This window comes from Populus nigra, chromosome 2 (assembly GCF_951802175.1).
Source record: "Populus nigra chromosome 2, ddPopNigr1.1, whole genome shotgun sequence".
NCBI lineage: Eukaryota > Viridiplantae > Streptophyta > Magnoliopsida > Malpighiales > Salicaceae > Populus > Populus nigra.
The window spans coordinates 2,364,314-2,391,737 of record NC_084853.1 but is presented as its reverse complement, the minus strand read 5'-3'; the positions used below and the strand labels follow the sequence as shown (position 1 = coordinate 2,391,737).

General features: G+C 38.1%; 1 protein-coding gene and 1 pseudogene across 1 annotated transcript; both read right to left on the bottom strand.

Moving 5' to 3' along the window:
- The window catches only part of LOC133682452 (uncharacterized), a 213,147-nt pseudogene that overhangs the window by 165,878 nt on the left and 19,845 nt on the right, over window positions 1–27,424 (bottom strand).
- Window positions 23,962–25,992, bottom strand: LOC133682655 (cytochrome P450 726A27-like). Its single transcript, XM_062106093.1, has 2 exons — window positions 24,997–25,992; window positions 23,962–24,730 (listed from the first exon to the last, which is right to left on the bottom strand). Exons 1-2 carry the CDS (start codon window positions 25,888–25,890, stop codon window positions 24,122–24,124), a joined length of 1,503 nt encoding a protein of 500 aa, XP_061962077.1. The 5' UTR covers window positions 25,891–25,992; the 3' UTR covers window positions 23,962–24,121.

Here is a 27,424-nt window from a genome sequence, read left to right as displayed (position 1 = left end):
CAAGAGCTGAATGCACGTGTTGACTTTTGGAGGAACTACGTTAACACACGACACCTCGAGTTCGAGGAAGAGATGAAGCGTATGCATAAACAATTTGAGGAATTTTGGAGGCATGATTAACCATCAAGATGAAAATATCCCTGATCGTCCTCGCACTGTTTAACATTTGCACTTGTAAACCCCTTTTTCCATGAATAAAAATCCATTTTTCTTGTCTTCATTTATGAATTTTGCTTTTGTGGAATTGCCATCTTTGATGTGATTTAAAAGAACTTCAATTAATGTGAGTCTCGTTGGATCCCAGTGGGAATTTTGTTTCGTGAAATATCTACAAAACAAATATGCAATGCTCATGAAGTTAGATGATATGCAATGCATCTTACCTGTTTTTGAAATATAGGTTCCCCCTCTTTGATGCTTCATCGTCATAGGGTGGCTTTGTTTGCATTCCAAAACCTTCTTTGTTTTTTGATGCATTGGCTCATTCATGTGCTAGCCATCCGCTCAGCTATAAATGCAGTGCAAATCTTGGGCTGTCCGTGATGATTACTACTCTCGCTGTTTATTAAGCTTGACAATGCCCCCAAGTGTAGTTTTGCTTGATTTATCATGAAGAAGCTTAACAAATCGTTCATCTCCTGGATTCTTTCAAGAATTGTTCTCTGATTGATTGTGCGCATCGTGCCAACACCCATCAAGATTGTCAATCAGTTATGGACTCACCTCCAGTTGAAACATACCCTTCAAGTATATGTAGTCATCCACTTTCATGGAACTGTCATGTCATTCAGACCTGCATTTCATACTTTGCAGTAAAAAGCTCATCGTTGTATGCTCAGTTTCTCTCATAAGTTCTTCTCAACTCATCTAACCAGATTGTAAAAAGAAATGCCTCAACCTCATTAATGATGTCGCTTTTATCACCCATACTCATGTGGTGCAGTGCACATTGACTTCAAATCAGATGGTCCCACGGTCAGTCTAGGTGGGTGCGGTGCATCCTTCCAACATTCATGCAAAAGCAATCATGTGATAACATCTTTCAATAGTCATAGCCATAAATCTTGGTGGATCCAAATTTTTAGATTCCCGCTTGTAACCAAAACCGAGCTTTAGATAAGCATGTCGACCATTTGCTTTATGTTGAGCAAACCTTATCATCAGAAAAAAAAAATACAGAAAGAGAAGCAGAACGTTGGGCTTCTGAAGCTAGGCGCTATCATGTACAAGCAGATGATGCCAAGAATTATGCTTTAGGATTACGAGGCCTAGCCCAACAAGTAGCAGATGGTGAGCCAATGACTAGAAATGAATTCCATCAGTTTTTTGGGTTGATCAGAGATGGAATTAATGAGATCTCAGCATATGACGGTCCAAGGTTTTGGAAAGATTGACTTGTTGTACTTTTAATATCAATTAATAAAAGGCAATTTCATCATCTTTTTTTATGAGAAATGTTTATTTTGATTCTGATTTATGGCATCAAATTTCTCCCCCAAATCAGTTCAAGTTCCTGTAGGTTTGGAGTCCTCAGTGAGAACTTTCTTAAGAGAATTTGATCTGGTCTATTCCTCGTCATAAGGAAACCTTGAAACAAATAACAAACATGCATAAAACATATGGCATTTTACATCCATTTATGCATTTCATTCATTTATCAAGCATGCACACGGTTGAAACATACGTTCCCCTACCTGAGGTCTAATGGACTGATGAAGATGGAAAATCAAGATAGGGGTTAGCTAGAGGCTCGTTATCAAAAGGAAGTTGAGAGCAGTAAAGGTGAAGTAGCTCAACTCACAAATCTGTTTGAATAAGTGTTGAGCTTCAAGAATGGAAAGGGAACGTTTGCATTGAAGTTGCACCTCTCTTTTTTCATCATGAACAATGACAACAATGCCTTCAGTCATCAATTAATGACTACAACCCTTGTTCTCGTTCAATTGCACTGATAGTCGTTCAAAGCCTTTGCATATTCCTAGAGCACATAATAGCTGCTAGCTTTCTGTTCCTAGTGCATTGGCCTTTTTTCCAGATATCTCTATTGTCAACACCATTCCGGTCCAGCAATATCAGATGCTGCTCTGAAAAAAACAAGAGCGGACATTGAAACTTTAACAAAGCAGAATTCCCACTATAGGTGTTTGTTGGTTGTACTGCCAGTGAGGAATCAAAGAGGAGACAAAAGGGTTTCAGATTCATCATTTTCTCTTCCAGTTAAGACAACGCATGATTCCACACATCGGCAGTGGTAGTGCTGCATGTTTCTATGCGTTACTAAGATCACTAGCTGTTGGAAAGTTTCTACCAATCCACAAATAACCACAACAACATGGGAAGATTGACATGATGTTGTGAGGATTGTCGAAAGAATTGAACAAGCTATAAAGAGGGGAATGATTGAAGATTCTACCAAGAATTCTAGAACAATAATGAGAGATGAATCAAAGGATGACCCTGGCGATGGGAAGCCTTAATTATGTGGTCCAACCAGGTCTCACTGTAGCATCAATTGCTCAAATGTCTTTGTTGAGATTGATATACCTCGACCACTCGAGTTTGTCTGCCAGCATCTGTTAGACTCTGGACTTATTGCCCTCACCTCCATTTTGAGTGCGCCTTTGAGCCCTCACCTCTATTTTGAGTGCGCCTTTGAGCCCTCATCCCTTAAGTAGTGTGTTTTCTAACCCTACCTCCTTTTGAGTGCGCCTTTGAGCCCTCAACTCCTTTTGAGTGCGCCTTTGAGCCCTCACTTCCATTTTGAGTGCACCTTTGAGCCCTCATCCCTTAGGTAGTGCGTTTTCTAACCCTACCTCTTTTTGAGTGCACCTTTGAGCCCTCAACTCATTTTGAGTACGCCTTTGAGCCCTCATCCTTTATAGGTAGTGCGTTTTCTAACCCTACCTCCATTTTAAGTGCGCCTTTGAGCCCTCATCCCTTAGTAAAAGATACATGAATATCATTGGGGGATTTTGTGCCATTCAGTTGAACAGTTGCAAGAATATCAAGAATCAAGTTGAGTTTTTGCAAAATGACGTCATCGGCCATATTGTCACCTCAACATCCTCAGAATGACAAGTGATCGAAATGCTTGGCAAAACACAAATATCGCCAGAAAAGCTGATCCAAGAAGAGTGTTAAACTGTCGATCCTTTTTGTTATGAGTTTTGTCATTCTGCATTTTATTTTGGGATCACATCTCATCTTTTAACGAAATATGTCTTTTCTTTGTCCTTTTATTGTTCTGAAAGCATGAGATGTTTCTTCCAAAGGTTATTTTGACAAAATATTTTGATCAAGCTCCAACATGCGTTTAAGATTAGTCAATCCTGAAGATTAAAATTATTTTGCTTGAATGACTCGATGCTTGTTGATATGACATGAGGTGACCAAGAAACTTTTGAGCTCACACAAGAAATTGAACCATACACCATGTAGCTAAGTTTTAGCAGTATGCATAATGACACGTAGTGGATTCAGTAGTTATGGACTCGTGAATTATGATTCTTACAAGTCTAAATCATTACATTAGATGAGGTCAAAATTTATCGGTTCTAACCAACCTTGCTTGAAATGAGAAAAGGCCATTTTTGTTTCATCCTTTCACAATTCTTGAAATATATATCCCTTGCAGTCCCATTTTGAGCTGATAAAATATTTCTTTCATAAAAAACCCTGACTAGGATCACACCCCACACTGGGGGTAATGAGAGTCTTTTCCTAGAAAAGACGAAGACAATGTTAGAGTCGATGGATAAAGGGAAGGCTTAGAACAAAAGTCCAATAATTGAGAAAGGGCTAGAAGAAGAAAGCCAAAGATTGATAAAGACACAACAAATACCAAAAGTTAACATGAAAAATCAAGCGTTATGTCTTTCGGTGTGTCTATGGTAAAGCCTTTATAATCTTCAAAAGTTTAGATTGGCTATTCATCAAAGAAAAGTTGGATTTGTGTTATGACCTATGTTAAACAAATGTTGATTTTTGAGATTAACAAGGTTATATGTCACTGTCTTTACAAAGACAACGTGAGGAAAAGAGATTGATGAGTAATTGATGGTGATCCTAGGTTCTTGAAACCCTCAAACACCTTTTGAGATTGTGAAATTCCTTTCTTTCATAGCCAGGAATCATAGCCTATATTACGTGCTTTAGAAAGTCCTTTTTAATCAAGTAAGCAATTTGAACCGATAAATGGCGATCTCAAAACTTGAAGAGTTGTTTCATACAGGTCGTGACTTCATGAATCAAGCTACTGATTATTATGCATGCTGATAAAATTGGTGCTAAGAAAAAGAAACAATCTTTCTTGATTAAGCCTTAAGTTTTGACTCGGGTACCTTGTTTTTCTTGAAATTCATAAAAGGTCACCTCATCACAAACAATTAAAAGATATACCCAAAATTAGAGTTTAAAATGGATACAAAGAACCATGGAAAAAGCCATTTTAATCTTACAACGAGTCAATTTTTTTTCTCTAAAAAATACAAGACAATCAAAGGACTACATTGAATAGCGTGTGTTGGATCTTTGACCAACAAAGCTTGATTTCCAAAAATACTTTCAAAAATTGACATCTCTCTGATTTCATTTCAACAATCAGACTTGAATTGACATGATCTTTGAAATGTGAGATTTGATTCCAAAATAAGAAAGATTTTCAAATAGGAGAAACATCGACCGAGTTCTCAGATTCCTGACAGAAATGACATCAATTCTCCTCGACACTGCTGGGGGCAATACAATGGACCTTCAAGAAGGAAAACAAACAGTATTTAAATCAGCTGGGGGGTAAAGATGATCAAATGATGAATCAAATAATGATAATCAGTGAATGAGCACATTCAGATCAATTAAGGGCAATGATATTCAAGAACAATTTATGATCCAGTAAACCCAGACAACAATTGAGAGCAAAGATGTACCTGAAGGACATCTTCATATCTTCAACTTGGTTTATCATCTCCAATATGGCTATGACTATTGAAAGATGTTATCACATGATTGCTTTTGCATGAATGTTGGAAGAATGCACCGCACCCACCTAGACTGACCGTGGGACCATCTGATTTGAAGTCGATGTGCACTGCACCACATGAGTATGGGTGATAAAAGTGACATCATTGATGAGGCTGAGACACTTCTTTTCACAATCTGGTTAGATGAGTTGAGAAGAACTTATTGAGAAAGAAGCTGAGTATACAACGATGAGCTTTATACTGCAAAGTATGAAATGCAAGTCTGAATGACATGACAATTCCATGAAAATGGATGACCGCATATCCTTGAAGGGTATGTTTCAACTGGAGGTGAGTTCATAGCTTATTGACAATCTTGATGGGTGTTGGCATGATGCGCACAATCAATCAGAGAACAATTTTTGAAGGAATCCAGGAGATGAACGATTTGTTAAGCTTCTTAATGATAAATCAAGCAACACTACACTTGGGGGCATTGTCAAGCTTGATAAACAGCGAGAGCAGTAATTATCGCGGACAGCCCAAGATGGGTACTGCATTTACAACTTAGCGGATGAATAACACATGAATGAGCCAATACATTGAAAGAACAAAGAAGGCCTTGGAGTGCAAACAAAGCCACCCTATAACGATGAAGCATCAAAGAGAGGGGACCTATGTTTCAAAAACAAGTAAGATGCATTGCATATCATCTAACTTCACGAGCATTGCATATTTGTTTTGCAGATATTTCAAGAAACAAAATTCCCATTGGGATCCAACGAGATTCAGATCAAATGAAGATTCTTCCAAATCACATCAAACATGGCAATTCCACAAAAGCAAAATTCATGAATGAAGACAAGAAACATGGATTTTTATTCATGGAAAAGGGTTTACAAGTACAAACGTTAAACACTGCGAGGACGATTAGGGATATCTTCATCTTGATGGCCAATCATGCCTCAAAATTCTTCAAATTGCTTATGCATGCGCTCCATCTCTTCCTCAAACTCGAGGTGTCGTGTGTTAACATAATCCCTCCAAAAATCAACACGTGTATTTAGCTCTTGGTTTCTCCTCTCCAAGTTGTTTATGTGACGTCTCTCATCACGGAGTCTATTCCTTAAATTCTCCATCTGATGATGGAGATCAAGAACCTGAGTATTCAACTCAAGTCTTCTGGCATGAAGACGCTCTGCAACGTTCACCAAAGACGAAGTAGCTCTGATACTAAGAGCAAGTGACTGATTCACTGCTTCAATATCGGTCCTGGCTGCCAGCATTATTTCATCACGAGGAAGGATCATGTCTCTAGCCACGGCTACAGCAATATCTTCATTGTCCATTACAGTATCCTCTATTGTAACTGGACGACCATTCACTTCAAAGGTAGTACGCCAAATTGCAGGCTCTACTGCAGTAACAGGGTTTGGGTTAGCATTGGAAGAAGAGGAAGACATGGTTAAAGCTTCAAAAGTTAAGAACTTTGAGAGTATTGAGAATGCAAGAAGTTGATGATGTCTTTCACCAAATACTGCGGGATTTATAAGGATTTTACTCCTACCATTTGTTTCGAACAGAAGATCAGATCTTAGCCGTGGATACAAGACTTGCTTGGGAAGCTTTCCTCATTTTTGGGATCCGCAAATCGAATCCTAACCATACATACATGACTTCCTTGAGAAGCTATCCTCATTTTTTGGGATCCATAAATCGAATCCCAACCATACATACATGACTTCCTTGAGAAGCTTTCCTCATTTTTGGGATCCACAAATCAAATCCCAACCGTACATACAAGACTTCCTTGAGAAGCTGTCCTCATCTTTTGGGATCCATTTACAAATCAAATCCCAACCATACATATAAGACTTTATTGAGAAGTTGTCCTCATCTTTGGGATCCATTTACAAATCAACATCTCAACCGTACATACAAGACTTTCTTGAGAAGCTGTCCTCATCTTTGGGATCCATTTACAAATCAACATCCTAACCATACATACAAGACTTCCTTGAGAAGCTTTCCTCATCTTTGGGATTCATTTACAAATCAAATCCCAACAATAGATACAAGACTTTCTTGAGAAGCTTTCATCATCTCTGAGATTGATTTACAAATCAGATCTCAACCATACAGGTATGACTTCCTTTAGAAGTTTTTCATCAACCCTGAAGCTCATTGCTGAAATCACATTCATGTATTTCACAAAACTATATTGAAATGACTTTCAAGTATTTCACCATCGGGCAGGTCGCCTGGAATAATTAGACCACTTGCGAGTTTCCTCGCATTTCACTATCGGGCAGGTCGCCTGGAACAATTAGACCACTTGCGAGTTTCCTCGCATTTTATCATCGGGCAGGTCGCCTGGCACAATTAGACCATTTGCGAGTTTCCTCGCATTTTCACTATTGGGCAGGTCGTCTGGAACAATTAGACCACTTACGAGTTTCCTCGCATTTTATCATGGGGCAGGTCGCCTGGAACAATTAGACCACTTGTGAGTTTCCTCGCATTTTATCATCAGGGTGGTCACCTGGAAAATAGGACCAATGTTGAAATCACTTTCATGTATTTCACAAAAAAAAAATCAATGTTGAAATCACTTTAATGTATTTCATAAAATTGTTGATTCATGGGGTGCGCCTTTGAGCCCTCAACTCCTTTTGAGTGCGCCTTTGAGCCCTCACCTCCATTTTTGGGTGCGCCTTTGAGCCCTCATCCCTTAGGTAGTGTGTTTTCTAACATTGACTTTCGCTTTAGATGCTCATAGAATTACGAATCGAGAAGGCTCCCGCTTTAGATGCTCATAGAATTACGAACCCTACCAGGTCGACATGCACTAATGATTTTTTCTGATGATAAGGTTTGCTCAACAGAAAGCAAATGGTCGACATGCTCATCTAAAGCAAGTAGTGTTCCCAGCAGGATACTGATGCTCAAAAAAGCGGGAGCCGTCGCCCGACGTCGTGTATCGACAATTAATATATATATATATATAATATATATATATATATATATATATATATATATGCAGGTACTTGTTCAATCTTAAAAGAAAAAGTTAAGAACAAGGCGCATGTTGAGGCGTCAATATGTGAGGCATATATTGTGGAGGAGATCTCATCATTTATCTCATACTGTTTCGAATCTCATTTGAGAACGAGGATAAACCGTGTTCCACGGCATGATGATGGTGGTGAAGTGCATTCAAGTGGGAACTTGTCAATATTCTCCAATCCTGGACGACCCACACCTAAAAATGGTGTGAGGGGAAGATATTTGTCTGAAATAGAGTTCAGACAAGCACACAATTATGTCCTATTTAACTGTGATGAGCTGAGACCTTTTATGAAGTAAGTAGATGTTCATCTTAAACTTTGTTAAGAGTGTACTATTTATGTTTTGTGATACCATACACTCATATAATTTGGAACAACCTTGCAGGCAACATCGACGATACTTACTGTCCAATAACTCACAGCTGACCGAATCCCAGATCTTTCAATTACAAGATGAACAATTTGCCACATGGTTTAGAACACATGTAAGTCCTATCACAAACTCATTATCTCTTGCAATGCAATTAATTGTAGTCAATGTTACATAATATTTGTTTATTGATTATTGTTGTATTTAATTTACAAGCTAGGTTTATCAAATGGGAGGTAATGCTGCTATTTCACTGTCTTTACTATGTCTGGGCCCTGAAAGAAAAGTCAAGTGCTATAATGGGTATTTTGTCAATGGATATGTCTTTCATACTGAAGAATACGGGCATGGAAGAAAGACATATAACATCGGTGTTTGTATTAAAGGATCGACTTCTAGTTAATTATGTAATTATTCACTCTGTCAAATTTTTTTTAAACAATTGAAGTTAATTATGTAATTATTCGTATAAATTTGTGTAGGTGCGTAGAATGAAATCTACAGCACGTCGTCAGAAGACGATTGCAGCTAGTTCTTCTAGCAGCGAGGAGGACGTATCCTTAGGTGCTGATCATAACGAGGAATCTACGCCAACTTGTGATGCTGCCTCTTCTAGCGCGGTTTCACAGCGCAGAAGCGGTGTGCCTTCACAGTGGGGTCAATTCACCCGCACAATGGAAGGATGACCTCTCAATGTAAGTTTGTTTAGGTTTTAGTGTTTTTTTTATATACTTATAACATAATTTATGAACAACTAATTAATATTAGTACTTTTATTTAATTTCAGGTTCATAAACATTGAGGTTGCAAGGACTATAACATTGGCGTTTAAATCCTCGATGGAGATTCCATTGTTTCAATGGAGCCAGGTTTCCAGACATCCTGAGTGGAAACCTAATATTGATGCATGGTTTAAGCGATTTCAGGTCGGTGTTAATTTTTAATTTCTAGCTTATTTTTAATAAATGATTTTTATAATTTTATTTCTTGTACTATTCTTATTTTATATGAATTATTTATATACACAGAACAAATTTGAGTGGGATAGGGCGGACAACAATGTTGTGAGGAGGGTATAGGAGAATCACGCGGCAACTAGGTAACATCGAAAATAATATTTCTTTTTGTTTTATAATTTTATGTTTTAAATTCTAATTTGTTACTATGGAAGTAGGTTGCGTGATTTTTGGTATGACACCCAAAAAAAATCAAAAAGACAAGCGAGGGATAACGGTCTTGAAGGATGGAATGAGGTGGTTGTTTGGCAGGAATTTAAACCGCCATTCATCTCGGGGGAAATATGGATAGCATATATTGAGCACGTGATCTCAGAGCGGTTCTCACGGCTCTTACAGTCCGACGCCGACAACCGGAACCGACAAATTCATGGTTCGGTGACCATGCACTCTGGTGGATCTGTCCCATTCAGCGCACATGCAAAGCGGATGGTAAGATTAATTTTAATGAAATATATCGTTAAATAATTTGTCATTCCTTATAATATATTTAACTTTCAACCTATTTTTTCCTTACAGACTGCGTCTCTTGGACGTGAACCGAGTCCAATGGAGCTGTTTGTAGAGATGCATGTGCGGAGTCATGACCGCCAAAAGGGGGTGCAGCAGTTCGTGGACAACCGTGCTCAACACTTCATGGTATGTTCTTTTATTCATTTTATTTTGTAAGTTATTAATTTCTTGAATTGCATCTTGAATTGCATTTGATGATTTTTTTACCGACGGAATTTTCAGGAGACCTATAATAGCCGGTTGAGGGAGAGATATGAGGACAATCCGTTTACCCATCCAGATTTCGATCCAGAATTGTGGATGGAGGCGGGATCGTCTGGTGGACCCGATAAAAATCGGGTCTACGAGCTCTCCAACACTACGGCTGAAAACTTGCGTTCGGCTCGTAGTGTCTCAATTGTTGGAAGCTCTCCATCAGTATCGAACACCTAGTTTGAGGAGTTCATTGTGTTGAAACAACAATATCAACAACTCTCGACGAATTATGATGAGCTCCGTCAAATAATCATGGAGATGAGATCAAAGATGGGTGACGATACTTGTGCAACTTTTTTTTGGCTGTATGGTCCCGAGAACAACCAGCCTCCTCCTCCTCCAGCTCCACCGCTATTCTAGTTTAATTTTGTTTTTTAAACAAATTAAATTTGTAATGAATATTATTTAACATTACTTTTATATTTTTAATGTTTAATCCATTGTTATTCGTTTATTAAGGTTTTTTACTATTAACAAAATTATTTTTTATATATATTTTAAATACCTACCGATGGATAATGTTCGTCAATATTTCACAGAGAGTTGCCAAACAATTACCAGCCATGCCATAATTACCGACAGAATGTATCCATCGGTGATTAAATACAGACAGATTTACCGACGGTTAATATCCATTGGTATTTCACAGAGAGTTGCCAAACGAGTACCAGCCATGCCATAATTACCGACGGAATATATCTGTTAGTGATTAAATATAGACAGATTTATCGACGGTTAATATATGTCGGTATTTCACAGAGAGTTGCCAAACAATTACCAGCCATGCCATAATTACCGACGGAATATACGTTGGTAAGTCCGTCGGTACTTACCGTTGAAATTGCATACGGATTTATTCCGTTAGTAATGTTCCCGCGGGAAACTTTTTTTTTGGTGCGCGTGTATCCGTCTGTAAGACCGTCGGTGTTTCGTTAGTGGGTGTTTTTTTATTTGCAACAGACTTAGAGACGGAAATGGGTTTTACTAACGACTAGTATACCGACAGATGTATTCCGTCGGTGAGGTCGTCGGTAATTATATTACCGACGGAGTTCATTACTTTCATCGATGGAATTAGTCCATCGGTAAAACTGGTTAATGGTGTAGTGATTGGAAGTCTAGACATTAACATCATTCCACTTAGATCTTCCATTTAATTATTTCTAAAACTATGAGTGCAACCAGCCAATAAAGAATACTTCTCTTACCTCATGTTTCTGACAACTTTTAGAGCAAGTTTTGGTGACATGGTTCTTTTCTCAATTTTAGTTTTTCCTTCTCTTCCATCTCTACTGTATAGCGGGTCTGTCACACTCCTTCTCCTCTCATGGTTTCAGTCATCAACATAACTCCCTAGCTTTCTTTTTTTTCAAACACTCAAGGCAGGGGACATGCAGCTGGTGTAGGTGGGTCATCTCCTTGGAGAGGATGCTTGTTGTTGTAGCCACAGCTACCGGGCGATTATTGGAAAGGGGCATGAACTCCTTCTCCTTCCATGGCTTCAGCCACTTCTGTCTTTCCCTTGCTCACCCTTCTTCTCCAGCATTCAAAGGTGGTGCATGGATCTTGGTATGCAGCTGTTGCAGGAAACTTTTTGGGGCAAGGAAGAAGGCAAGATCATGCAACCTATTGTGTAAAGAGTGCCCCTTTCTCTCTCCTTGCTATATTTATACCCCTCTTAAATGTAAATGGGTGCTTGGACGTTGGACCAAGGCTATGCTTTTCCGCCCTTTGGGTTATCCCTGGGCTGGTTTCTATTCCCATTCTCCCCTAGGATAGGCTGGTCCAACACTAATTTTTTGTTAGGTTTGACAGTGTCATTGTCGATTTAGAAATCAACAATCATAGACTGCGTCACTACTGATTTAGAAATCGGTAAGGAGAACTGTGCCATTTCCAATTCATAAATCAACAGCCATAAACTATGTCGCTGTCAATTCTAAAATCAACAGTCAAAAACTTTGTTGCTGCCAATTCAGAAATCAGCAGCCAAAAGCTTTACTGCTGTCAATTTTGAAATTGGTAGCCAAATATTGTGCCGTTGTCGATCCAAAAATTGGCAACAAAGAACTGTGATGCTGCTGATTTAGAAATCAGCACTGAGAACTGCGCTACTGTGGATTCATAAATCGGCGACCTCAAACTGTTTTGCTGCCAATTCAGAAATGTGCAGCCAAAATTGCTTCACTGTTGATTCAGAAATTGACAGCCTCAAACTGTGCAGTTGCCAATTCAGAAATCCACAGCCAAAAGCTTTGCTGCTGCCCATTCTGAAATCGGCAGCCAAGTAATGTGCTGCTGCCGATTCAGAAATTGGCAGTAAAGAACTGTGATGCTACCGATTCAGAAATCAACAGTGATGGTGGAGTCGTTTTAGCTTAGCTCTTTCTCTCTTTTTTTGTTGGGTGTTTACAGAATTAGCATTCGCTGCTAAAAATTGTGTTGTCTGCAGTGAATTAGTGTTCGCTGCTGAAAATTGTGTTGTCTGCAGCGAATTAGTGTTCGCTGCCAAAACTGTGTTGTTCGCAGTGAATCAGTTTTTGCAACCAAATTACATCGAGAAAATTTCACTACCGAATTGGGTGTCAGCACCAAATCAATTTTCGCTGCCGAATTGTTTCGTCCACAACAAATCAGTGTTTGCTGCCGAATTGCAGCGATTGAGTTTGTGCTGTCGAATCTGGATGGCACCAGCGATTTAATTGTTGATGATTCTACATTCAACAAATCTGCCATTTATGAATTTGTGTCACTAATGAACCAGTTTTTGCTAATGAGTTCTGCAGCAGTTTTACATATATGAACTAGGCCAATGGTTAAAATGGTTGCACTGTGTGATCATGATATATGGAACACTGAACTATGATCTTGGATATATTTAAAGTATACATGGTGACAAGTTAGGTGATTATTAAATATAAATGTACTGATTTGTAGCCATTGATGTCTGAAGAGGTGCGATCGAGATCGGACCTTCCTCAGGACAAAGACAAACTCGTAGGTGGAACAGGTAGGTGGTTTCCACCTTTTTCTCATATGATGTTTATTGTTTGAAATGATTTACATATGATAATATATTATTAAATCCTTATTGAATGATGAAACGACAATAAAGTGTTTGATGTCCCTGTTACAACACAAGGTAATTTCAAGCATTATAGGCAACTTAAAAACATAATAAAGCAATATTAACATTACATTTCATTCATGGACCAAAAGAGCATAATTCTTTTATTTCTCCTTACTTATGTAAAAACCACCCTTAATAATTCATCAATTACCGAGGCTAATTACAATACTCAAACCCGGTCCTCTATCTCAAATACCGTCAACCAAACTAACATTATTCTCTATTTAAAACATAACAATCATTGTTCTTTCATATACTTGGTATATACAAAACATAATACCCATGAACGCATCAATTCTTGAAACTAACTCATAACTCCCAAATCTTGAACCCTTGATTCGTTGCAGACAACACAATTCAGCTGTAAATCCCGAGAAAATCAAGGCTGGATAAAATTAAAGAAAATAAACTAAACTAAAAATAAATGAGGGCAACACGAATACACTTAAAGAAAATAGAGCCTAAATGCAAATAAGAACAATTATAGAGCATAAATACTCCTTTTCTCACCAAAAACAAATCTGTAGCTATCGTGAAGAAAGAAAAGAGGGAGTTTTTGTATCCATTTTTACAGATCAAGAGAGAAACACTAAAATTTCAAGAACCCATTCAAGATTAAGGGTTAACGGTAGAATAAACATTGGTAGGCAAGGGATTAATAAGAAAAATTGAACAAGAAGAGAAGAGGGGACGGTCGGCTGTCATTAGAAAGAAAAGGAGGGATCAAAACCTTGATTCATACCGGGTAAGGTATTCTAAACATGGTCTTATGAGTCATTTTAAAGTCGATTATGAATTGATTCCTGGATGTTAAATTATAGATTTGTGTTCTTAGACTTGAATTGAGGAAAAAGCATGAGTTGATGAATTAAAGAACTTCATGTGTTGTGTGTAAATGGAAAGGTTGACGAATCTGGACAGTTCGTCTCTTGACTTTCAGAGGGATTTAAAGTAGGAGGATGAAGGAATTAGGATTAGATTTCTCATAGAAATTATAGTTTTGGATGTTAACTAACTAATGAAATTGGTCTTGCTCAATTTGGAGTTATAGAACTCCAGCTATGGGTCACCAACCGAGACTGGGTCATGACAGACCCTATAGGGTAGTAGGCCTGGTTCGTTGATGAGAACTTTTGACTATCTTAGAAGCAGAACTGGGTTCTCCTTCCTTCAAAGAACTTGTAGCCTCATGTTTTAGCTTTCCAACGAGACTAATCTAACTTGAATTAGAGTTCTATAACTCTAGATATAGTTAAAAATCTGAGGAGAGGTCAAATAGTAACAGTCAAAATGTTTGTTGATGAGCAATTTTGACTGTCTTAGAGGCAAAACTAGGTTCTCCTTCCTTGAGAGAACTTGTAGCCTCATGTCTTAGCTTTCCAACGAAACTAATCTTGCATGAATCGGAGTTCTATAACTCCAGATATAGTTAAAAAACCTGAGGAGAGGTTAGATAGTAACAGTTCAAAAATGAGACAGTAACAGTTGGATAATAGCAGTCCAAATGTTTGTTGCTGAAAAATTTTGACTCTCTTAGAGGCAGAACTGGGTTCTCCTTCCTTAAAAAACTTGTAGCTTCATGTCTTAGCTTTCCAACGAAACTAATCTTGCTTGAATCAGAGTTCTATAACTCCAGATATAGTTAAAAATCTGAGGAGAGGTCAGACAGTAACAGTTGGTAATAGTTGGACAGTAACAGTCCAAATGTTTGTTGATAAGCAATTTTGACTATCTTAGAGGCAGAACTGGGTTCTCCTTCTTTAGAGAACTTGTAGCCTCATGTCTTAGCTTTTTAACGAGACTAATCTTGGTTGAATCGGAGTTCTATAACTCCAGATGTAGTTAAAAATTCGAGGAGAGGTCAGATAGTAATAGTTCAAAAACGAGACAGTAGCAGTTGGATAATAATAGTCCAAATATTTGTTGATGAACAATTTTGACTGTTTTAGAGGCTGAACTAGGTTCTACTTTCTCAGAGAACTTGTAGCCTCATGTCTTAGCTTTCCAATGAGACTAATCTCTCTTGAATTGGAGTTTTATAACTTTAGATATAGTTAAAAATTTGAGGAGAGGTCAGACAGTAACAGTTTAAAAACAAGACAGTAACAGTTGGACTGTAACAATCCAAATGTTTGTTGATGAGCAATTTTAACTATCTTAGAGGCAGGACTGGGTTCTCCTTCCTCAAAGAACTTGTAGCCTCATGTTTTAGCTTTCCAACAAGACTAATCTAACTTGAATCAGAGTTCTATAACTCTAGATAAAGTTAAAAATATGAGGAGAGGTCAGATAGTAACAATCCAAATGTTTGTTGATGAGCAATTTTGACTATCTTAGAGGCAAAACTGGGTTCTCCTTCCTAAGAGAACTTGTAGCCTCATGTCTTAGCTTTCCAACGAGACTAATCTCACATGAATCGGAGTTCTATAACTCTAGATATAGTTAAAAAATCTGAGGAGAGGTCAGACAGTAACAGTTGGTAATAATTGGACAATAACAGTCCAAATGTTTGTTGATAAGCAATTTTGACTATCTTAGAGGCAGAACTGGGTTCTCCTTCTTTCAAAGAACTTGTAGCCTCATGTCTTAGCTTTTTAACGAGACTAATCTCGCTTAAATCGGAGTTCTATAACTCCAGATGTAGTTAAAAATCTGAGGAGAGGTCAGATAGTAACAGTTCAAAAACGAGACAGTAGCAATTAGATAGTAACAGTCCAAATATTTGTTGATAAGCAATTTTGACTATTTTAAAGGCTGAACTAGGTTCTACTTTCTCAGAGAACTTGTAGCCTCATGTCTTAGCTTTTCAATGAGACTAATCTCGCTTGAATTGGAGTTTTATAACTCTAGATATAGTTAAAAATATGATGAGAGGTCAAACAGTAACAGTTCAAAAACAAGACAGGAACAGTTGGACAGTAACAATCCAAATGTTTGTTGATGAGCAATTTTAACTATCTTAGAGGCAGAACTGGGTTCTCCTTCCTTCAAAGAACTTGTAGCCTCATGTCTTAGCTTTCCAACAAGACCAATCTCGCTTGAAACAGAGTTCTATAACTCTAGATATAGTCAAAAATCTGAGGAGAGGTCAGACAGTAACAGTTCAATGTCTAGACAGTGACAGTTCAGGATCTAAACAGAAACAGTTCAAATATAAAAAAAGGAATGATAACTGTGTTGGACAAATAACGACAATATTAATGGATGAAATGAGAAAAACATAAAATATTAATAAATGAATAAAAGAAAGACTTATTGGTTGTTGATATGGTTATTATAAAATATATCCTTGAGTGAGGAAAATTTATGAGATGAACCTGTGATTTGCAAGAGGGACCACAGGCGTGGTGCAATAGCAGCAGCAAGGGAGCACGAGTAGAGCTTTTATTACATGTAGTTGAATCGCACCTATACCTTCTAGTTAAATTCCATGATTTAATATATATTACCGATGTGAAATGTGAATTACTGAATGTATATGTATTCAAGGGGAAGGTTGTTGTGTGAATTGCCAAGTGATGAAATTATCACTGACAAAGGAAATATGAGAAGTGTGATTTGAGGCGTAAACTAGCATACATTTAGTGTATGTTAGGATCCCAGGTAAGGGGATCACCATGTTTTGTCTAGCATATATTTAGTGTATGTTAGGATCTCGGGTAAGGGGATCACCATGTATTGGCTAGCATACATTTAGTGTTTATTAGGATCTCGTGTAAGGGGATCACCTTGCATCGAGTCCTACGGGGTGATGATGATGATACTAGTGAAATTGGTATCGATAATCATGTTTGATCCTAACAAAAGTATCAATCATCCCTATGCATTCTGTTTTAGTTTGAATATGGTCTAGAAGTTCAATAATGTCATTTTCATGTATTTCATCACATATTTACATATTGTTTAGCCCTCATTATGGCCAGTCATCCCTCCAACTTTATGCATTCAAAATTTATTCATTTCTTTTGTTAAATGTTCTGGAACTAGGTCCCCCTAATCAGCCTTGTTTTGTCCCTCTTTCTAGACTAGATTTCCTTAACAACTAGTGTAAGGATCCTAGGCCATTTGTTTAGGGTTTTCTTCTTCCTTTTCAGTCCCAAAGTCACAAGAACAGTGGAGAAGGGTTCTGGTTCATACCTCATAGCTTTTTAACAGGTTCCAAGTGTAGTTTCAAAGGTATTTCTTTCTTTTTATGAGTAGTTTTCTCTTCTTCTTTTCTTCTGCAGCTTGGCTAGCCTGCTACACCCTTTCTCTTTCCATGAATTCAGTCACTAACCTCACTCTCTAGGTTTCCTTTAGCTCACACATTTAATGGAGGAGGCATGTAGCTGGATTGGGTCCGGTTTTTTATGGAGAAGAGGTAGAGGAGCAAGAGCATGCAACTGGACACATGCAGCTGGTCTTTGGGAAAAGAAAGGGTCGTCCTTTCTCTCTCGTTGTATTTGTAGCCCTATAAGTGTGTTGGGGTGTTTGGGGGTTGTTCTATTATATCCTTCTCACTCTTTTGGGTTATCTTAGGCTGGTTTCTATTCCAATTCTCCACTAGGATAGGCTGATCCAACACTAATTTTTGTTGGGTTTTTAATGTCGCTGCCGATTTAGAAATCGGCAGCCAAAAACTATGACGCTGCTAATTCAAAAATCAGCAATGAAGAACTGTGTCGCTATCGATTTCTGAATCAGCAGCGATGGTGGAGTCATTTCCAGCTTTAATTTACCATTTTTTATGTTTACAAGTCGAAAGAGTGTGAAGAGAGCTTTCAAGAATTGAAGGAAAGGCTCACTTTTGCTCTTGTGTTGGCCTTCCATCGAGGACAAAAAGGTTTGTGGTATATAGTGACACCTCAAAAAGGGGTCTAGCATGTGTATTGATGCAACATGGGTGTGTGATTGCTTATGCTTTAAGACAACCAAAATTGCATGAGGTGAATTACCTGGTTCATGACCTAGAACTAGCAGCGGTGGTGTTTGTTTTAAGAGTATAGAGACATTATTTGTATGGGTCACAAGTTCAAATCTTTACGGATCATAAGAGTTTGTAATATTTGATGTTGCAAAAGGAGTTGAACATACGACAAAGGAATGGGTGGAATTAATAAAAGATTATGATTGTGTGATTGACTACCACCCCGGTAAGGCTAATATAGTATCTGATGCCTTGAGTAGGAAGGGAAAAGTAGTAATGAATGATATGGAGGTTAAGGGAAAAAAAGGTATACTGGAATTGAAAACGATGGGCTTATAGCTAAATGTAGGGCTTGAGGGATCATTGTTAGCTCAGTTAAAAATCTGATATGTGCTTCGAGACAAGGTCTTGGTTGCCCAACAAGCAGATGAGAAAGTAAGGAAGATAAAAAAGAGGGTGAACCAGGATATAAAGACATCTTTTTAATTGTTGTTTGATGGGTTAGTAGCTATGGGTAGTCGAATTTATTTTCCTAAAGATTAGACTTTGAAAGATGAAGTATTAAGAAAAGCTCACGAATCTTGATTTGCTACTCATCCCAGGAGTACGAAGATGTATAAGGATTTAAAGGGATACTACTGGTGGCCAAATATAAAGAGGGAAATAGCAGAGCTTGTGTTGAACTACGGGGTTTGTCAGCAAGTAAAGATAAAACACCAAAGACCTGTAGGGGAATTACAGTCATTATCAATCTCAAAATGGAAATGGGAGGATATTTCTATGGACTTTGTGATGGGATTACCTCGGGGAAAGAAAGGTAATGATGCCATATGGGTACTTGTGGATCAGCTAACAAAATTTGCTTTGTTTTTTTCCTATGAAGACGATTGATTTGGTGGATAAGTTAGCAAAATTATATGTAAATGAAGTAATCAGACTTCATGGGGTTCTAGTATTGATTGTATCAGATCGAGATCCAAGGTTCACATCGAGATTATGACCCAGTTTACAACGAGCATTAGGGATAAAGTTGAATAAAAGCATGACATTTCATCATCAGACGGATGGTCAATCTAAAAGGACCATTCAAACTTTTAAGGATCTTATAAGGTCCTGTGTACTGGAGTTTGGTGGGAATTGGGAGGTTCTCCTACCATTAATGAAGTTTACTTATAATAATAGTTATCAAGCTACTATTGGTATGGCTCCATATGAAGCATTTTATGGGAGGAAATGTCGTACCCTAATTTGTTGGGATGAAGTAGGAGAAAGGAAGCTTTTGAGACCTGAAATGGTACAACTAACAACTGACAAGGTAAGGGTGATCAAAAAGAGGATGAAGGAAGCCCATGATAGACAGAAAAGTCATACAGATAACCAAAGAAGCCCTTTGGAATTCCAAATTTTTGAAGATGGTGTCTTGGAAAGGTATCATTTGATTTGGAGTAAAGGGGAAACTAGCCCCCGAGATATACTGGCCCTTTCGAGATTATAGAAAGAATTGGGTTAGTTTCCTATCGATTGGGGTTGCCTGCATATTTGGATAAGATTCACAATGTGTTCCATGTATCCTTGTTGTGAAAGGTCAAGAAAGACCCCTCACGAGTATTGCCACAAGTTCCTATGAAGATTAAATGGGATCTAACTGTGGAAGCCAAGCCCATCAAGATCTTGGATCGAGAGGAGAAAGTGTTAAGGAATGAGAGATTTCCCTTGTATTGTGGAGAAGCTCTCGAATAAAAGAAGAATCATGAGAAAGAGAATCTGAGATAAAGGAGAAGTTTCTTCATCTATTCTTTGATATAGGTACGTAACTTGAATTTCAAGGAAGAAATTTTCATTAGGAGGGGAGAATGTAAACCTCGGGAAATAAATGTTTGCATAAATTGCAAACTAAATAAATGGAAAATAAAAGCGAAGAAATTCATGTATAGATTTAAATAAAAAACAGGAATTCGAAAATTTTCAAATATAAATTTCAGGACAAAATATTTCGAGACATTATAAATTAATCCATAAATATTGAAGGTTGGATTAAATTAAAGAAATGAACTAAACTAAAAGTTGAGGGGTGAAATTATAAGAAATGAAAAGAGATATAGCTTAATTATAAAAATAAAATGATGTGGGGGCAAAAGTAGTACACTTAAAGAAGATGGGGTCTAAGTGCAAATAAGAGAAATTATGGGGTATAAATACTCCTCTCCCTTGCTCATCAAATATCTACAGCAATATTAAGAGAAAGGGAGGGAGTTTTTGAATTTATTCTTTCCAAATCAAGAGAAAAACACCAAAATTCCAAAAACTCATCCAAGATTAAGGGTGTATAGGTAGAATAAAAAACTTGTGGGCAAGAGATTAACAAATTTGAACAAGGAAAGAATAGGGAGGGTCGATTGTCATTAGAAAAAGGGGGAGTAAAATATTTTTGACTGGTTGAAGATCGAGACCTTGATTCTTACCAGGTAAGGAGTTCTAAACATGGTCCTATAAGTCATTTCAAATTTAATTATGAATTGATGCTTTACTATTGAATTTTAGATTAGGGTTTTTAGACTTGATTTGAGGGAAATGTATTAATTGTTAAAATTAAGTTAATCCATGTGTTGTAAGTGATTGGAGGCATGAAATCATGATGATTTATCAATGAAAATGTATCGGTAATTAAGTAAAGGGTGGCCAGCCATATGAAGAGAAAAGGGGGGATTGTGGTTTTTCCTTATTAAATCTATTATAATAGATTGTTTTTTTACGAGAATATGTGTGTGAATGGAATGAAATTAGCATGAAAGGAATGAGGAAACCCATGGTTCCTTAAGGCCATGCTTTCGGTTAATTATGCATTTAAGGGGCAGGATGTTTAATTTGACATATTTAGCTTCATGACATGTGTTTAATTATATCAAACCAACAAGGATTGATACAAAATACATGTTGAACTAGCAAGAATTGTGTTTAGAAGAATATTATTCAGAAAGTTAGCAGAATTGAAAAAAAAGTTATATTTTGATGTTAAAAGGAAAGATTAAAATAAATAGAGTAAATTGGCTCTTAAAATGTATTTTTGGCACTTTTTTTTTAATCAGAATGTAAGTATGTATTAATCAGCAAGTCAAATGTGAAATACAAAAAAAGGGAACATGATCCCAATAGAAACAAAACCAGCCATTGCACAAACTACAGCAGCTCAGTAAATCAGCACATCAATCAACAACCATGGAATCAATGACTAGCCTAACACAAGAACTTCAGCAAGGAAGTGTAGTATCCAACCATATCAACCAGGCAGGGTTAGAGAGGAGTCCCAGCGTGCTAGGAAAGCATTCACCAGCAGCAAACCCCCAGAAGCCATCAACTCCAGCAAACTAAAACCATAGGCAAAACACAACCAAATAATAGTAGGCGATGAAGTTGCGCCAACAAGAACAAAGAACAAACCAAATAGCCAGAGGGTGAGGCCATTAAACCGCATCCACTCTAGCCTACTAATGCAACCATATTATTTGATAGTTTTACCCATATTTAACTAGTGTTTTGCCTATGTTTTATATATAAAATATCTTGATATTCTTTATTTTATGTTTTGAAGGCACTTTTGGATGAAACATGCAAAAATGAGTAAATTGAAGGTAATTGGCAGATTTGACCTTCAGTCGATATTTTGTGCAAAGCATGAGCTGTAAAGGTCAAAATGAAGTAATTCCAGTGGAATTAAAAAACTAACATCCATACCTTTCTAGAAATATAAGGAAAGAAAATAAAATAAGGAAGAGCATGGAAATCTCAGCCTTCAAAGTCAAATCTCGCAATCTGCCAGTGTTGACCTTCGTCCATTCCGACTTGAATATCTGGAGCTACAGAAGTCCAATTGATGCAAACTCAATTTTGTTGGATTTCTGACTCAAAGGCCTATCAACTCTCCAAATTTAATCTAAAACCAATTCGATATGAGGTAGATATGAATTTTCAAGGATTTAATAATATATTATCATATGTAAATCATTTCAAAACATAAACATCATATGAGAAAAAAGTGGAAACCACCTACGGGTTTGTCCTTATCCTAATGAAGGTCCAATCTCGATCGCACCTCTTAAGACATCAATGATCCTTGTTAAGGGATTTAGATTGTACTCGTTCCAATTACCAGACTTGAAGAGCTCGATATTCTTATTTATTGTCATTACCTCCCCATGTCAGAATTGGGTAATTTGCGTGCCTGCTGCCTTCCTTGGATGTGGTAGCTGTTTCTCAAGCTCCCTCTCCGGAATTGAACCCTAATTATCCGTCACTTTTCACCACCATGGTAAGCCTCTATCCTATCATCGAAAGTTGATAGAACAGAAATTTGAATGATGCATCACCGACGTGATAGTCATTCAATTCGTCAAGTTATCATGAATCATAAAAGCAACGGGCAGAGCCCGCATCGACCTTTTATCTAATAAATGTGTCCATTCCAGAAGTTAGGGTTTGTTGCACGTATTATCCGAGTAGCAAATACCATCAAACAAACTATAACTGATTTAATAAGTCATTCGCAGTTTCATAGTCTGAATTAGTTTATACTTACACATGCATGGCTTAATCTTGGAGACAATATGACTACTAGTAGGATCAACTAGGTAGCATTCCTCAGCGACCCAACAACTCGCACGATCCCTAATGTTGATGAGATGAGGGGCCGAGACGGGCATGAGAGTCATTCTCATCAAGCATGGATGGCTCAAACAGGACTGTCATGGAGTGGAGACCCCCTTCTAGCATCACATTTCACATCTGAAAGCACGAGTAATCGTGTATGGGCCAATTTGGTGGGAGTCCGCTCGACTGGAACACAGGTGCCCCTACTGGGTTCACCCCGCACCCCCAAAGAGGGACAACTTCACATTCAAATTCTACCGTAGTGGGTACACAACATAGGAACCTCGCGTCGCTGCAAGACATATAGGGCCTTGGGTTGAAAGTGATAGGGGCAGCGGGCCAATGGTTTGATGCACCAATATAGAGCTTGCCAGCGCGAATAGCCTGATGACCGCTCATGCGCCGCTGTGTATGCATTACAACAACCCCATCGAGCGAACCACAACCCTAAAGAGCAAGTGGAAACAACCGGGGAAGATAGCGTCCACACCGCCAGATGTGAAGGACATCCGAGGGACAAGCCTAAGAGGGATATGATGGGGACAAACTAGTGGGGCGCCGCTACCTCGGCTCAAAAGCTGATGACCGGGCCTCAGCAACGGCCACATCTAGCCATGATGTTGGAGATCGTGCGAGGATCCAAAGCATGGGCATGCGCACGACATTCTCATGTCACGTCCACGCCAGCATAGAGCTCTCATTGGGATCACTGAGCATGGCACTCCGTACCGAACTGCCCTCAGCTAGGCCTCCTACTTACGAGCACGAGCAGCGGCCACGCCCACCGTGAACTCGCGCCAAATGGATGGGTGCCCAGCAGTTGCGGAAAAAAAGAGGTGGAGGCTGTGCCAATAAACAAAGTGGTTGTGATTCTAACATTTTGTGATTCCAATGCTGGCGTAATTATTGCCTGTGACATTCACCTGCCTAAAAAAATATAAAAATAGTATTTTGATACCATATGCATTCTAATACCAATAGTATTCTAATACCATATGGGACACAGGTGTCACATGTTGAATGTTGAATGTTGAATGTAAAATGTAATATGATATATTTTCTATGATTTCAAAATCTTATTATAATAATTAAAAACACATCTTCTTATAAGATATATGTATTAAAAAATATATGCTGTCACAAGAACATTACGCTTTTAAATTAAAAGCTACATAAAGAAAAGGTGCGTTTTATTTAAAGACAATAAGATATTCATAATTCCTATTGGAAGAACACATGGACAATTGATTCCACGGAGAAATTAAGGACGGCGCGGGATGGGGACTACTATAAGATCATGTTTTCTTCTCATTGTGGAAGCGAAAATCTCCTGCATGTCAAGAGCTTCCGGCGTTGCTCCATCTGCAAGTTTCCAATCAAAATGGTATAACAGCTGCGCAAGAGTAAACTCGACGGTGGCCATACCAAACAGCATTCCTGGGCACATTCTCCTTCCAGCACCAAATGGGACTAGTTCAAAGTTGGCACCTTTATAATCAACGGAACTATGTAAGAATCTCTCAGGATAGAATTTCTCAGGTTCAGTCCAGTATTTAGGATCCCTTCCAATAGCCCATGCATTAACCATTACTTTAGTCTTAGCTTCTATGGTATATCCATTAACTTGACAAGTCTTACTGCATGCTCTGGGAATGAAAGTTCCGGGAGGATGTAATCTCAAAGATTCTTTGATAACCAGCTTCATGAAATTTAAATTGTCAACAATTGTTTCATCAACATTCTCAAACTTGTTGAAGACCTGCCTCACTTCCTTTTGTGCCTTTTCCATTACACTAGGGTTTTTCATCAATTCTGACATTATCCATTCCAAAACCGTTGTTGATGTTTCACTCCCACCAGTATAGATCTCCTGAAATTAAGAAGACTACGTACTGAGTAAGTTTCATATTATTTGACCTTCTTGTATGTGAAATTTGATTAGTATTAACTAAGGGGATAGATTTGATGCTAGCAACATACAGAGATAGATTGAAAAACTGATTCGTGACCGGTATACCTTACGTTAGACAATGTTTAGATTGAAACACGATATGTATAGAGATTGATTTGTGCATCTTTAGACGTGCGTGTAGATATTATATATATGAAAAGTGAAGCATGCGTATGTTCACTAACCAGGATAATTGATTTGATGCTATCTGTTGAAATTTCAAAGCTTCTATCATCTTGGAGATTCAGAAGCACATCCAGAATATTATCCTCCTCTTCAATTTCACCTGTCTTCTTCTCTACCCTCTGGGCTCTACGTTCATTTATAATGTCTTGAAGCATCTGATCCGCTTCTTCTTGCAACCTTTGGAGACCAGACCTAAATTGACTGATCATGCGTAACAATCTAGAGGAAGGGAATATATCTACAACATTTATACCTGCTACTGCCCTTGTCACTTGTTCAACAACGTGTAACAGTGCAGCTTGGTTTTTGTATTTCGTACCAATGCTTGATCTTGAAGTGATGACATTTGACAAATCCAAAAGCATTTTCCTAATGTCGATTGGTGAACCTGCTTTCGAACGGATGGATCTGATTAAGTTCGATACCTCTTCTTCCCTTACTGATTTGAATGAGCGTACACGTTTTGCGCTAAATAGCTCCAATACGCAAATTTTTCGCATTTGTCTCCAATGGTCTCCATATTGTGCAAACGTAAGGCCCTGGCCATTATAAAGCATGATTTGTGAAACTAGGAGGTCAGGTCTTTCAGCAAAATTGATATCGTTGAACACATCTTTTGCTACTTCTGGTGAAGAAATAATAACAGTATTAACTTCTCCAATCTTAAGTTGCATGATTGGTCCGTATTTCTTCGCCCAGTGTGCACAGAGACGATGGGGTACAGTTACAGAGGCAGCTAGCTGATGGATGTTTCCGATGATGGGTAATCCCCGTGGTCCTGGAGGTGGTTTACAACTTGAGTCATGGCCTTTTGATTTCTTCCGTAATCTCAATACAGCGAGGACAAAGAGAAGGAAGGCCAGGAGAAGGGGGGTTTGCTGCTGCATGATCATGAGAAGGGATGGGAATAATATTTGGTAATGAAAATGGGGCTATATATTTCAACAATTTGATATATCACAAGTTTTTATAACAGTGTGCATCCACAGGGTTTCAATTCTTATCACAATTAGCTGTCGACAAATTGTTTTTGTACTCTTGGAAGCAAAATCCAGGATGACTTGGAATCATGCGGATATCAAGTGGACGAGTAGGAACAAATTAAAGAGCTAAATGGTATATACAAGATTCCTCTGTTTTTTGTTTGTTTTTTTTTTCTTTTTGCTATGACAGGTATGCACGATTAATTAATTAATTAATGACCAAAAATAAAAGTTACTTCACTTATTTATCTTTATCATCAAGTGTCTAAATCCTTCATCAAGGAATTATGTGGATATCACATGGGCGAGTAAAAAAAAATAGCATTTGCAATATTTTTTTGTTTGTTTTATGGTACCGCATATTTGCAAGATTAATTAACGATGAGGACGAAAATTTGTCTTTATCGTGAAGTATCGAATTCCACTATTAAGGGACCACGGGCAAGTAAGAAAAAAATGACAAGGACGAAAGTTACTTCAAGTGTTTGTCTCTGTCGTCAAGGGATCATGTGGATGACATGCGGGCGATTGAGTATGAGAAAAAGGAAAATGATTTACAAACAAAATAATTATACTACAACTGATTTGGCGTGCATCTATTGATTACGAATGTAATTAATTGATTAAACTTGCCAGAAAAAGAATAATGACACATCAGTTTGTATAAAATTATGCCGTTGCTGTTGTCAGAAAAACCGTTGCTAATTACTATTATGAAATATGGTTGAGACCGTTGCTGATTACTGTGTAACCTTTGCTGAAACAGTTGCTAAATATTGTTCCTTGTGGTGAACCGTTGCTGATGCCGTCGCTGAAACCATCGCCAGCTGCGGTAAACCGTCACTAAAACCGTTGCTAGCTCCGTTATACCATCGCTAAAACCGTTGCTGATAAAAAAACTAAAAAACGTTGCTAATATCGTTACCATTCTCAAGGAGCAATGATTAAAGACCCTTATCTTGGCGGTCCTCGTCTGAATCTTGAGGCGGCTGCGAGTTTGGTAAGGAAAAGCCTTTACGCTGCAAGATGTCCTCAAGATGGTCCTCGAAACTGTTGAATCTGGAGTCCGTGAATTGAGCATGATCTCTAAGCTCTTTCTGGAGCGTCATGATCTCAGCCTATATTTGACCTATTTGGGCCTCATCTCGCTCCCGCTCGCAGCGACGTTCTTCCTCAACAGCTTGCAGCTGCTCTCGGAGTGCCCATTGAGCAACTGCTGCTTGTGCTTGTCGACGCTGCCACTCCTTATGCTCTGCCTGTAGGTGCTGGCTCATTACTGCGCTACCACCTCTTGAATCTACTGCTGTGAAATGGTCGGCGCAGGCTGCGAGAAGAATGGACCGCCAAGGGAAGCAGCCTGCTTCTTAAGGTACTGTGGTCTCACCGGTTACTAGAAAATTAATAAATACAAATAAAAATATCAAAAAAATATTTTTATTAGTAA